This window comes from Nerophis ophidion, linkage group LG15 (assembly GCF_033978795.1).
Source record: "Nerophis ophidion isolate RoL-2023_Sa linkage group LG15, RoL_Noph_v1.0, whole genome shotgun sequence".
NCBI classification, from domain to species: Eukaryota; Metazoa; Chordata; class Actinopteri; order Syngnathiformes; family Syngnathidae; genus Nerophis; species Nerophis ophidion.
Genome location: NC_084625.1, coordinates 51,648,847 through 51,664,242, shown reverse-complemented (window position 1 = coordinate 51,664,242; position 15,396 = coordinate 51,648,847). Strand labels below are relative to the sequence as shown.

General features: G+C 41.9%; 1 protein-coding gene across 2 annotated transcripts in view; it reads left to right on the top strand.

Annotated features, from left to right (window-relative positions):
- The window catches only part of nrp1a (neuropilin 1a), a 165,087-nt gene that overhangs the window by 73,412 nt on the left and 76,279 nt on the right, over positions 1 to 15,396 (top strand). For both annotated transcript variants that reach the window (XM_061922361.1, XM_061922360.1), the window contains exon 6: positions 4,064 to 4,219. In XM_061922361.1, coding sequence (XP_061778345.1) covers positions 4,064 to 4,219 — 156 coding nt within the window. The remainder of the gene's footprint in view (positions 1 to 4,063; positions 4,220 to 15,396) is intronic.

The following is a 15,396-nucleotide window of genomic DNA, read 5'->3' as shown; positions in this document are numbered from 1 at the left end:
GCTCTCAATTTTTCCGATCGATCTACGTTCCCATCCTCACCTATGGTCATGAGCTTTGGGTCATGACCGAAAGTACAAGATCGCGGGTACAAGCGGCCCAATTGAGTTTCTGGGGTTCTCCCTTAGGGTGAGAAGCTCTGCCATCCGGTGGGAGCTCAAAGTAAACAAGAGGAGCCAGATGAAGTGGTTCGGGCATCTGGTCAGGATGCCACCCGAACGCCCCCCTAGGGAGGTGTTTAGGGCAAGTCAGACCGGTAGGAGGCTACGGGGAAGACCCAGGACCTGTTGGGAAGACTATCTCACCCGGCTGGCCTGGGAACGCCTCGGGATCCCCTGGAAGGAGCTGCACGAAGTGGCTGGGGAGAGGGAAGTCTGGGCTTCCCGACCTCGGATTAGGGGAAGTAGATGGATGGCCCGCATTGTGCCCAGGTCTGGGTTGGACTGAGCTCCCTAAAAACTGAAGTGTATTTTATTGCATGTGGTAGATTGTCTAACAATAAGGACTGGGGATTACAATATTTGCATGCTTTTGTTGGGCGTCCAAACATGACTGCCGGATTAATACTGCATTAGCGCAGAGCCCTGCTAGTCCGTAGCTGTGAAAAAAAACAACCAAAAAACCCTCTGGTTCTTTCTCCTCTCGGAGTACGGAGTTCATCCTGAGGCTCATCAAAATTTCATTGTGCCGGGGGAGTCATGCAGATAATCTTGGAGATGGCCCTTCCTTGTCTTCGGTCCATACCTCGGCGTGTTTCGAAAAAGCACACGGGGTTATGACGATGAATCGGGGGGTTGGGGGGGGGGGGGGGGGGCGTCACGCCGCAGCCTCCTCTGCCTTTGATCCCCGGGTGTTGTTGAGATGACAGCTGCCTGCAGGGCGGCCGACTGTCACTCGCCACTGATCACAGCATTAGTAATCACGGATAAGTCGGCGCGGGCGCGCGCACGGATCACGGCGCACGCCGAGCACGGGGCAAGGTCGTTGCGCTTACCGCCCTCCGCTCTATTCTTCCGACTCTACTTAGCGTGACGGGCCCCACGTGGGACTTTATTGCTCGGTTTTGGACAGTTCCTCTTTTGTGTCTGACGCCGGGAGTTGTGAGATTGGAAAAAGAGGTCGGGGGTACGGGAAAGGAAGGGTCTGAGGTATTTACAGCCGGCCGGCAGACAATGGTCTCAGTCACCTAGCCTCAGCAATGTTGATGACTGCCCGGTGGAATGTCTGGTTGGAGCAGAGTTGCAGGCCGCTAGTCAGCAGGGTGGAGTAGCAGCTGCGCTGACGGGTGGGAAATAACCAATTATGGTACTGGGAAATTAAAGTTGACATATTTTGAGGGGATTTACTGTATTACCGTACGACTGCGGCAAGCGAAAGGACGCCCCCTTGCTAGTGGCTAACGTCCCTCCACAGTACGAAGCCACTTCCAAGTTTAGTTTAGTCTTCATTTGAAGGGACAAGACACAGAAACATTGAGCTCAAAGACAGATATGTTTTACACCAAATTATAGTTAATTTAGCTATAATTAGAAGCGCTAGCTGTCCAAAGTCAGGACACAGGGTGGTGACATGTCCCCGCTCGGGATGGTCTCCTGCCGGCCCCACTATGGACTGGACTCTCACTATTATGTTAGATCCACTATGGACTGGACTTTCACTATTGTGTTAGATCCACTGTGGACTGGACTCTCACTATTATGTTTGATCCACTATGGACTGGACTCTCACTATTATGTTAGATCCACTCTGGACTGGACTTTCACTATTATGTTAGATCCACTATGAACTGGACTTTCACTATTATGTTAGATCCACTATGGACTGGACTCTCACACTATTATGTTAGATCCACTATGAACTGGACTCTCACTATTATGTTAGATCCACTATGGACTGGACTCTCACACTATTATATTAGATCCACTATGAACTGGACTCTCACTATTATGTTAGATCCACTATGGACTGGACTCTCACACTATTATGTTAAATCCACTATGGACTGGACTATCACACTATTATGTTAGATCCACTATGGACTGGACTCTCACACTATTATGTAAGATCCACTATGGACTGGACTCTCACACTATTATGTTAGATCCACTGAGGACTGGACTCTCACACTATTATGTTAGATCCACTATGGACTGGACTCACACTATTATGTTAGATCCACTATGGACTGGACTCTCACACTATTATGTTAGATCCACTATGGACTGGACTCTCACACTATTATATTAGATCCACTATGGACAGGACTCTCACTATTATGTTAGATCCACTATGGACTGGACTCTCACACTATTATGTTAGATCCACTATGGACTGGACTCTCACTATTATGTTAGATCCACTATGGACTGGACTCTCACTATTATGTTAGATCCACTATGGACTGGACTCTCACACTATTATGTTAGATCCACTATGAACTGGACTCTCACTATTATGTTAGATCCACTACGGACTGGACTCTCACACTATTATGTTAGATCCACTATGGACTGGACTCTCACACTATTATGTTAGATCCACTGAGGACTGGACTCTCACACTATTATGTTAGATCCACTATGGACTGGACTCACACTATTATGTTAGATCCACTATGGACTGGACTCTCACACTATTATGTTAGATCCACTATGGACTGGACTCTCACACTATTATGTTAGATCCACTATGGACAGGACTCTCACTATTATGTTAGATCCACTATGGACTGGACTCTCACACTATTATGTTAGATCCACTATGGACTGGACTCTCACTATTATGTTAGATCCACTATGGACTGGACTCTCACTATTATGTTAGATCCACTATGGACTGGACTCTCACACTATTATGTTAGATCCACTATGGACTGGACTCTCACTATTACGTTAGATCCACTAACATAATAGTGATTTTTCAGCTTTTAAAAAAAATATTAATATTTTTAGTTTTATTATAGTTTCTGCAGGAGGACAAACATGACACAAACCTCCATAATTTTTAAAAAGCACAATGTTTGTATTAAACATGCTTCCCTGATTCGAGTATTTGAAGAGCGCCGTTTTGTCCTACTAATTTTGGCGGTCCTTGAACTCACCGTATTTTGTTTACATGTACAACTTTCTCTGACTTTCGAGGACGTGTTTTATGCCACTTCTTTTTCCGTCTCATTTTGTCCACCAAACTTTTAACATTGTGCGTTGATGTTATTGACTTGTGTGAAGTGCCAATCATACATACCGTATTTCCTTGAATTGCCGCCGGGGCGCTAATTAATTTAAAACCTCTTCTCACTCCGGCACTTACCAAAGGCATGCAGTAAAAATTTGAGTGTGATGTAAGGATACCATCATGAAAAGCACATTCAATAAAAAAAACATTATTATGGTCTTACCTTTACTTATAAATGAAGTCCATGCGCAGCTCCTTCTGATCAAAAGCATCAATAACTTCTTTATAGAAGTCTTCCTTATCTTTATTCAGTTTTAAAAGTCTCTCTGTCTCGATGGAGATCTTCCTTTATTACCTCCTGCTTCCATTGAAAGTCCAGTTTAGAAAACTGCTATCAGACCGCTGCTATCAGTTCGCTCGGCTCCTCACGTGCGGGTGACGACAGAATTATCCTCGGACAACTCCCCTCCCGTTCTGCTCCGTGTGTGATCTCTTTATCCCACCGCTGCCACCATGAAGTGTTATAGTATAAATAATACACTGGGTATTTAGGACTGGAACATGCTTTATTTCAGGCCGGTTGTTTACATAGCCAGCATAGGAGTAGTGGTGTTACGTCCTAAAAGGTGTGCCGTGAATCCCCCGCGTCAAATCCGTTCCCAGCACATATCACGACACTCGTTGTCACTTCTTCTGCAGCCGAGTAGTCGCAAGAAGGATCACTAGCGCCCTCTACCACCAGGAGGCGGGACTCATTTAATGACTCATATTTGACACCTACAGCTATGGTATATTAATAAAACATAGCTGCTTACTGTTCTTTTTAGCATATTCAATAGCTTGGACCTTAAATCCTACTGAATAGCTTTTAATCTTCTTGCCTTTATGCAGTGGGCCCGTACATCGGCAGGTACTGTGGACAGAACACGCCGGGGAGAATCATCTCCTACACCGGCATCCTGGCGCTGACCATCAACACCGACAGCGCCATCGCTAAGGAGGGCTTTTCCGCCAACTACACCGTCATGGAAAGGATCGTTCCGGAAGGTGAGTTGACCAGACAGTTCTGCAGAGGAGAAGAAAGTGGTGTTAAAAGCAGAGGAGAAGAAAAGTGGTGTTTAAATGGGTCTGACTGGCAGGTGTCTGAAGTTCTAAGAAAGCGGTTGGAGAAAATCAGAAGGCAAAAAAAGAAACCATTAGGTCAGACCCGGCCCGTTAAGGTTTGTAATCTGGCCCGCCGGACATTCCCAAATCATTTTTTTAGGTATTTAAGATCAAAACTGTAGCTGCAATTATGATGTGCACTCATGTTTGAAATCATTTTTAAATTAAGTATTTCAATGGTTGGAATCTGCGCTTTTGCCTAATATAATTATGTAGTTACTGTGGTCATCTACAATTGTAATCTAATTAGTTACTATGCTCATATACTTAGTTACTGTGGGAATTTAATTAGCTACTATGGGAATCTAATTAGTTACAATTGTAATCTAATTAGTCAACACCAAATGCCAATGTTATTATGGTAATCTAATTAGTTACTATGGTCATATAATTAGTTACTGTGGTAATCTAATTACTTACAATGGTAATCTAATGAGTTACTATGGTAATCTAAGTAGTTACTATGGGAATCCAATTAATTTACTATGGTAATCTAATTTGTTACTATGGTCATCTAATTAGTTACTATGGTCATATAATGAGTTACTATGGTCATCTAATTAGTTACTATGGTCATCTAATTAGCTACTATGGGAATCTAGTTATTATGGGAATCTAATTAGTTACTATGATCATATACTTAGTTACTGTGGTAATCTAATTACTTACAATGGTAATCTAATCAGTTACTATGGTAATCTAAGTAGTTACTATGGGAATCCAATTAATTTACTGTGGTAATCTAATTTGTTACTATGAGAATCCAATTAGTTACTATGGTAATCTAATTAGTTACTATGAGAATCTAATTAGTTACTATGGTCATATACTTAGTTACAATGGTAATTTAATTAGTTACTATGGTCATTTAATTAGTTACTATGGTCATCTAATTAGTTACTATGGTATTCTAATTAGTTACTATGGGAATCTAATTAGTTACTATGGGAATCTAATTAGTTACTATGGTCATATAATTAGTTACTAAGGTCATCTAATTAGTTACTATGGTCATATAATTAGTTACGTTGGTCATCTAATTAGTTACTATGGGAATCTAATTAGTTACTATGGGAATCTAATTAGTTACTATGGTCATATATTTAGTTACTGTGGTAATCTAATTAGTTACAATGGTAATCTAATTAGTTACTATGGGAATCTAATTACTTACTATGGTCATATACTTAGTTACTATGGAAATCTAATTAGTTACTATGGTCATATACTTAGTTACTGTGGTAATCTAATTACTTACAATGGTAATCTAATTAGTTACTATGGTCATATACTTAGTTACTGTGGTAATCTAATTACTTACAATGGTAATCTAATTAGTTACTATGGGAATCTAATTAGTTACTATGGTCATACACTTAGTTACTGTGTTAATTTAATTACAACGGTAATCTAATTAGTTACTGTTGGAATATAATTAGGTACTATGGTCATATAATTAGTTACTGTGGTAATCTAATTACTTACTATGGTAATCTAATTAGTTACTTCGGGAATATAATTAGTTACTATGGTCATATACTTAGTTACTGTGGTAATCTAATTAGCTACTATGGTCATCTAACTAGTTACTATGGTAATCTAATTAGTTACTATGGTCATCTAATTAGTTACTTAGTTACTATGGAAATCTAATTAGTTACTTAGTTACTATGGAAATCTAATTAGTTACAATGGTCATCTAATTAGTTACTATGGTATACTAATTATTTACTGTGGGAATCTAATAGTTACTATGGTAATTTAAGTAGTTTCTATGGTTATCTATTTAGTTACTGTGGTATACTAATTAGTTACAATGGGAATGTAATTAGTTACTATGGTCATCTAATTAGTTACTATGGTATACTAATTATTTACTGTGGGAATCTAATAGTTACTATGGTAATTTAAGTAGTTTCTATGGTTATCTATTTAGTTACTGTGGTATACTAATTAGTTACAATGGGAATGTAATTAGTTACAATGGTCATCTAATTAGTTACTATGGTATACTAATTATTTACTGTGGGAATCTAATAGTTACTATGGTAATTTAAGTAGTTTCTATGGTTATCTATTTAGTTACTGTGGTATACTAATTAGTTACAATGGGAATGTAATTAGTTACTATGGTCATCTAATTGGTTACTATGGTAATTTTAGCCTGATGTAGCCATTCCTTTACCACTTTTGACATGTGTTTGGGGTCATTGTCCTGTTGGAACACCCAACTGTGCCCAAGACCCAACATACGGGCTGATGACTTTAACTTGTCCTGAAGAATTTTAAGGTAATCCTCCTTTTTCATTGTCCCATTTAAAGCACTAATTCCAATTGGCAGCAAAACAGGTCCAGAGCATAATACTACCACCACCATGCTTGAAGGTATGTATAGTGTTCCTGGTATTAAAGGCCTCACCTTTTCTCCTCCAAACATATTGCTGGGTATTGTGGCCAAACATCTCCATTTTTGTTTCATCTGGCAAAGATAAGACCTTCTGGAGCAGGGCTCGGCCACTCTCCCGGACATCACCCGGAGTCAACATTCTCCAATTTTCCCTCGGACTCCAACATTGATGATATTTCTCTTAACTTGTTCTTGAATGTCATTGCGCCCGCCGTTCACGGAATGCTATTTGCGTGCCGACCGGACACATGCATTTCGCTGCTTCTATCTGCACGTGTATGAGATTGCAAGGCATGCTGGGTTATCACAACCCTCAGTGTTGTGATATAAACAACTTCAACACTCCTACTAATATGCGGCACATTGCGAACCCACACAGAAGAAGAATGACAAACACATTTCGGGAGAAAATCCTCACAGTAACACAACATAAACGCAACACAACAAATACCCAGAATCCTTTGCATCCGTGATGCTTCCTGACTATTTTATACACCCCGCAAGCACCAAACGGGGCGGGGTATATGTATATATATATATATATACATATTTCTTTCTCTAAGTTTGCCCAAAATAATTGCCCAGGCCTGCATTACAAGACTATCACAGGAATAAAGTAGCTGATGTCGTCCACTGCACTCCTTTCTGCAATCTCACTCGATTACAGTCTTTAAAGGTTCTGAATTAAACACCTCCTGTTTCTTCATTAGTGGAATGTGTTTTACTCGTCCTACGTTAACACACCGCGGGCCCAGACATGCCCCAGAAGACAGGATTCTCCACACACACACACACACACACACACACACACACACCTATGAGGTTGTAACATGCGGCAATAACATCGCAGAGCTCGACCTACCGACCCCATTTTGCGTAGACGCTGCGACTAAACATTTCATTAAGAAAGACGAGGGCAGCTCGGAGTCATAAATCTGCCCAGAGGCTAAAGACCACCCTAAACAAACACACACACACACACACACACACACACACACACAAACATAGAGAGAGTCATCCTTCCTCTAACTGGCAAAAGAATTGTCTGACATTCTAAAAAATCTACTAATCATCTCCAAAAGGATCTGTTCTTGCCCCCAAGGGACACACACACACACACACACACACACACACACACACACACACACACACACACACCCAAACATAGAGAGAGTCATCCTTCCTCTGACTGGCAAAAGAATTGTCTGACATTCTAAAAAATCTACTAATCATCTCCAAAAGGATCTGTTCTTGCCCCCAAGGGACGGACACACACACACACACACACACACACACACACACACACGGACTCCGCACATTTGTGCACTTTTTTTTTTGCATTACTCGGTGGAATGCTTTGTGTTGATGTGACGGACTCAGACAGTCCTCTACAGCAAGGGTGTCCAAACTTTTTCCACTGAGGGCCGCACACTGAAAAATCAAAGCAAGCGGGGGCCATTTTGATATGTTTTTATTTCAAAAACCAATACAATATATGTAAAAATATAGGCTTGATCCCAGGGACCCCAAAGAATTTTGGTCAAAAAAAATATTTAAAATGTGTCATTATTTTTGTATTATTGCTATTCAAGGTTTAAATCTCCAGATCAACATTAAAACTATCTGGCAATCCAAAAATAATAAAGATTTAAGTTGTATGCCCTTTTTGTCAAAGAAAACCCTGTTTTGTAATGGAAAAAAAACACACAAAATATGCAATAGTTTCCCCCAATAGAATTTCAAAGTGGAATATGTAAAATTAAATGATAATTGGAGCCTTAAAAATGTCAACACCATTGATTTCAATTTATTATTTTTTTAGCAATGACACACAAAAAAAATCACACTAAAATTATTGGGGATCCAAAACTGTCCTACTCATTAAAATTATATATAAATATATATATTTTTTACTGTTTATTATAACACAATCGTTTAGTGATCAAATTCAGATCCATCTGTCAATTATAACTTTTATTGCTGTTTATGTTTTTTTGATTGTTCTTATTAGGCCCTTCTTTAGAAAAAAAAAACAACTTTGTTTTTTACATGGCAAACACAAAATATGCAACATTTTCCCCAAAAAAATATCTCAAAGGGGAATTAGAGTAAACATTGCAACATTTTCTTGTCACATTTCACCTGTTGACTCTTTTATACCACTTTTTCGGTTTGTAATTTTTTAATCGTATTTTTACAATGTGCTTAAGGCTGTTAAAAAATTACCTGTGGGCCGCACCTTGGACACCCCTGCTCTACAGCAAAAGTATACGTACACTTGTGAAGAACATAATGTCACGGCTGTCTTGGTCATTTCTACAACTCTTATTTCTGACCACAGAATTTTCCTCCAGAAGGTCTTATCTTAGTCCGTTTGATGTCTGATGAAACAAAAATTGAGCCACAATACCCAGCAATTTGTTTGGAGGAGAAAAAGTATGCCTACAATCCCTCGAACACCATTCCTACCGTCAAGCATGGTGGTGGTAGTATTATGCTCTGGGCCTGTTTTGCTGCAAATTGAACTGGTGCTTTAAATAGGACAATGACAAAGGAGAATTACCTCCAAATTCTTCAGGACAAGCTAAAATCATCAGCCCGGAGGTTGGGTCTTGGGCACAGTTGGGTGTTCCAACAGGACTATGACCCCAAACACACCTCCAAAGTGGTAAAGCAATGGCTAAATCAGGCTAGAATGAAGGTTTTAGAATGGCCTTCCCAAAGTCCTGACTTAAACCCCATTGAGAACGTGTGGACAATGCTGAAGAAACAAGTCCATATCAGATAAACCAACACATTTAGCTGAACTGCACCAATTTTGTCAAGAGGAGTGGTCAAAAATTAAATTTAAGATAAGACCTTCTGGAGGAAAGTTCTGTGGTCAGATGAAACAAAATGGAGATGTTTGGCTACGATACTCAGCAATATGTTTGGAACAAAATGCCTACCGTCAAGCATGGTGGTGGTAGTATTATGCTCTGGTCCTGTTTTGCTGCCAATGGAACTGAAAGCGGTAAAGGAATGACTAAAACAGGCTAGAATGAAGGTTTTAGAATGGCCTTACCAAAAGTCCTGACTTAAACGTGTGGACAATGCTGAAGAAACAAGTCCATATCAGATCAACCAACACATTTAGCTGAACTGCAGCAATTTTGTCAGGAGGACTGGTCAAAAATTCAACCAGAAGCTTGTGGTTGAATTGTGGACCACTCCTCTTGACATCACATGGACAAAGATAAGACCTTCTGGAGGAAAGTTCTGTGGCCAGATGAAACAAAAATGGAGCTGTTTGGCCACAATATGTTTGGAGGAGAAAAGGTTAGGCCTTTAAACCCAGGAACAAAAGGCCTACCGTCAACCATGGTGGTGGTAGTATTATGCTCTGAAAAGGAGAATTACCTCCAAATTCTTCAGGACAAGCTAAAATCTTCAGCCCGGATGTTGGGTCTTGGGCACAGTTGGGTATTCCAACAGGACAATGACCCCGAACACAGGTCAAAAGTGGCAAAGGAATGGCTAAATCAGGCTAGAATGAAGGTTTTAGAATGGCCTTCCCAAAGTCCTGACTTAAACCCCATTGAGAACGTGTGGACAATGCTGAAGAAACAAGTCCATATCCGATAAACCAACACATTTAGCTGAACTGCACCAATTTTGTCAAGAGGAGTGGTCCACAATTCAACCAGAAGCTTGTGGTTGAATGAAACAAAAATGGAGCTGTTTGGCCACAATATGTTTGGAGGAGAAAAGGTTAGGTAGGCCTTTAAACCCAGGAACAAAAGGCCTACCGTCAAGCATGGTGGTGGTAGTATTATGCTCTGGGCCTGTATTGCTGCCAATGGAAAAGGAGGGTTACCTCCAAATTCTTCAGGACAAACTAAAATCTTCAGCCCAGAGGTTCAAATCTTCAGCCCGGAGGTTGGGTCTTGGCACAGTTGGGTGTTCCAACAGGACTATGACCCCAAACACACCTCAAAAGTGGTAAAGGAATGGCTAAATCAGGCTAGAATGAAGGTTTTAGAATGGCCTTTCCAAAGTCCTGACTTAAACCCCATTGAGAACGTGTGGACAATGCTGAAGAAACAAGTCCATATCGGATAAACCAACACATTTAGCTGAACTGCACCAATTTTGTCAAGAGGAGTGGTCAAAAATTCAACCAGAAACTTGTGGTTGAATGAAACCAAAATGGAGCTGTTAGGCCACAATATGTTTGGAGGAGAAAAGGTTAGGCCTTTAAACCCAGGAACAAAAGGCCTACCGTCAAGCATGGTGGTGGTAGTATTATGCTCTGAAAAGGAGAATTACCTCCAAATTCTTCAGGACAAGCTAAAATCTTCAGCCCGGATGTTGGGTCTTGGGCACAGTTGGGTGTTCCAACAGGACAATGACCCCAAACACAGGTCAAAAGTGGTAAAGGAATGGCTAAATCAGGCTAGAATTAAGATTTGAGAATGGCCTTCCCAACTTAAACATGTGGACAATGCCGAAGAAACAAGTCCATGTCAGAAAACCAACACATTTAGCTGAACTGCATCAATTTTGTCAAGAGGAGTGGTCAAAAATTTAAGCTGAAGCTGGTGGATGGCTATCAAAAGCGCCTTATTGCAGTGAAACTTGCCATAATAAATTCATAAAAGAAGCAAACTTCATGAACGTTTTTGTTTGAGCAACAAGTATGTGCTCCAATCACTACATCACCAAAAAATAAAAGTTGTAGAAATGATTGGAAAGATTGGGTTCAAACACTGATGACATCTATTAAACAGACAAGAAGCAAGGAATTAAACAGAGACACAGTTCCATTTAGCTCATCGAGGAGAAACGTCCGAGCTGTACTCTTCGAACAGTCTTCCACCACGCTCTGACGAAAGGTGGCACGCCTCCTCTATTATTTGGACTTTCCCTGATTAGATGGCAACAGCTGCTTCTAAAGGACAGGGTTGTAGAAGTGATCGGGAACTATCAATCAATCAATCAATCAATCAATGTTTATTTATATAACCCCAAATCACAAATGTCTCAAAGGACTGCACAAATCATTACGACTACAACATCCTCGGAAGAACCCACAAAAGGGCAAGGAAAACTCACACCCAGTGGGCAGGGAGAATTCACATCCAGTGGGACGCCAGTGACAATGCTGACTATGAGAAACCTTGGAGAGGACCTCAGATGTGGGCAACCCCCCCTCTCTAGGGGACCGAAAGCAATGGATGTGGAGCGGGTCTAACATGATACTGTGAAAGTTCAATCCATAGTGGCTCCAACACAGCCGCGAGAGTTCAGTTTAAGCGGATCCAAGACAGCAGCGAGAGTCCCGTCCACAGGAAACCATCTTAAGTGGATCAGCAGCGTAAAGACGTCCCCAACCGATACAGGCGAGCGGTCCATCCTGGGTCCCGACGAGCGGTCCATCCTGGGTCTCGACTCTGGACAGCCAGTACTTCATCCATTGTCATCGTACCGGACCCCCTCCACAAGGAAGGGGGGGACATAGGAGAAAGAAAAGAAGCGGCAGATCAACTGGTCTAAAAAGGAGGTCTATTTAAAGGCTAGAGTATACAGATGAGTTTTAAGGTGAGACTTAAATGCTTCTACTGAGGTAGCATCTCGAACTGTTACCGGGAGGGCATTCCAGAGTACTGGAGCCCGAACGGAAAACGCTCTATAGCCCGCAGACTTTTTTTGGGCTCTAGGAATCACTAATAAGCCGGAGTCTTTTGAACGCAGATTTCTAAAGACAAGTGCACCTCAACTTTTGACTGCAGTTCTTGCCTGTGCTTGGTAGCGGCAGCGGTTGAGTGAAAATAACTGGAAGTCCCTGATGAAGGCGATACGGTGATGAAAGAAGATCTTGTCTCTGGCTCTCGGCCCCCTCAGATCCCATTTATCAGCCCTCCGTACCTTCTCGCTCCGTACAGTCGGCCACGCTTGGCGGCTCGCATGATCAGGCTTTGGCAAACAAGCAACTCTTTGTGTTCTCTCCCAATTTCACTTTCTGGTTGGAAAGTCAGGCTGGTAGAGGTTTTAGGGACTGAGGACGATAAGAGATACAGCTGCGAGATAGCGACTGAAGGCCGATTGGAGTTTTCAGTAGTGTGTGACGAGAGTGTTGCTTTGCTTTACACGCTGGTGTCAGGATGTCTGACCTCCGGGGGTCCGGGGTCTCTTGTGGAATCTGTAACGACGGACCCCGCATGTCTGGAAAGGACTGCCCCATGTCAACACAAACGACAGAAACCCCCTCCTCAGCTTGGACCGTGGGCTTTTGCAGTGTGATTTACAACCTCGGAGTCAGTACATCCATCCATGGTCTACCGTTCATCTCTATAGGAATACAGATACCGACAAACCCCGTTTCCATATGAGTTGGGAAATTGTGTTAGATGTAAATATAAACAGAATACAATGATTTGCAAATCCTTTTCAACCCATATTCAGTTGAATATGCTACAAAGATAAACTGATAAACATTTTTGTTGTTGCAAATAATCATTAACTTTAGAATTTGATGCCAGCAATACGTGACAAAGAAGTTGTTAAAGGCGGCGATAAATACTGATAAAGTTGAGGAATGCTCATCAAACGCTTATTTGGAACATCCCACAGGTGTGCAGGCAAATTGGGAACAGGTGGGTGCCATGATTGGCTATAAAAGCAGCTTCCCAAAAAGTGCTGAGTCTTTCACAAGAAAGGATGGGGCGAGGTACACCCCTTTGTCCACAACTGCGTGAGCAAATAGTCAAACAATTTAAGGACAACCTTTCTCAAAGTGCGATTGCAAGAAATTTAGGGATTTCAACATCTACGCTCCATAATATTATTAAATAGTTCAGAGAATCTGGAGAAATCACTCCACGTAAGCAGCATGGCCGGAAACCAACATTGAATGATCGTGACCTTCCATCCCTCAACACTGTATCAAAAAACCGACATCAATCTCTAAAGGATATCACCACATGGGCTCAGGAACACTTCAGAAAACCACTGTCACTAAATACAGTTGGTCGCTACATCTGTAAGTGTAAGTTAAAGCTCTACCATGCAAAGCGAAAGCCATTTATCAACAACATCCAGAAATGCCGCCGGCTTCTCTGGGCCCGAGATTATCTAAGATGGACTGATGCAAAGTGGAAAAGTGTTCTGGGGTCTGAAGAGTCCACATTTCAAATTGTTTTTGGAAATATTCAACATCGTGTCATCTGGACCAAAGGGGAAGCGAACCATCCAGACTGTTATCAATGGAAAGTGTAAAAGCCAGCATGTGTGATGGTATGGGGTTGCATTAGTGCCCAAGGCATGGGTAACTTACACATCTGTGAAGGCACCATTAATGCTGAAAGGTACATACAGGTTTTGGAACAACATATGTTGCTGTCTTTTTCATGGACGCCCCTGCTTATTTCAGCAAGACAATGCCAAGCCACATTCAGCACGTGTTACAACAGCGTGGCTTTGTAAAAAAAAAGAGTGTGGGTACTTTCCTGGCCCGCCTGCAGTCCAGACCTGTCTCCCATGGAAAATGTGTGGCGCATTATGAAGCGTAAAATACGACAGCGGAGACCCCGGACTGTTGAAGGACTGAAGCTCTACATAAAACAAGAATGGGAAAGAATTCCACTTTCAAAGCTTCAACAATTAGTTTCCTCAGTTCCCAAACGTTTATTGAGTGTTGTTAAAAGAAAAGGTGATGTAACACAGTGGTGAACATGCCCTTTCCCAACTACTTTGGCACGTGTTGCAACCATGAAATTCTAAGTTAATTATTATTTGCAAAACAAAAAATAAAGTTCATGAGTTTGAACATTAAATATTTTGTCTTTGTAGCATATTCAACTGAATATGGGTTGAAAATGTTTTGCAAATCATTGTATTCTGTTTATATTTACATCTAACACAATTTCCCAACTCATATGGAAACGGGGTTTGTACAACCTAGGAGCCAATCCATCCATCCATGGTCTACCGTTCAATTCTAGGAATACGGATACCTAATGAACCTAACCTGTCCCAAGAAACCAAGTCAATGGAAACAACACCATGACTGACTGAGATATGGAGAGGAGTCACATGAGGTGGTTCGGGCATCTGGTCAGGATGCCACCCGAAAGCCTCCCAAGGGAGGTGTTCCGGGCACGTCCGACCGGCAGGAGGCCACGGGGAAGACCCAGGACACGTCGGGTAGACTATGTCTCCTGACTGGCCTGGGAACGCCTCGGCATTCCCCGGGAGGAGCTGGACCAAGCGGCTGGTGAGAGGGAAGTCTGGGCTTCCCTGCTTAGGCTGCTGCCCCCACGACCCGACCTTGTATAAGAGTAAGAAGATGGATGGATGGATAATTAGATCAGCCTTTGCTTTGTCCGATCATGTGAAAGAAAGCAGTCCAGTCCGAGGGGCGTGGAAGTGACTTTGAGGCTTAAAACCCACATAAACTTAGACTTAGCCCGGCTTGAATATTTGATGAAGACATTTTTACTTCTTAATGCACAACACTTCCATCATGCATCCATTAAAACCCGGGGAGGATGAAGACCGACTTAGTGAAGCGTCCCTGACTCGGAGGTCTTTTCCGGGCAGCGGCGCTGAGTGCTTGTCATGTGACGTTCTTTTCCCCCCCCCAGGGATGAGCTCTGGATCTGGGGCAGAAGGC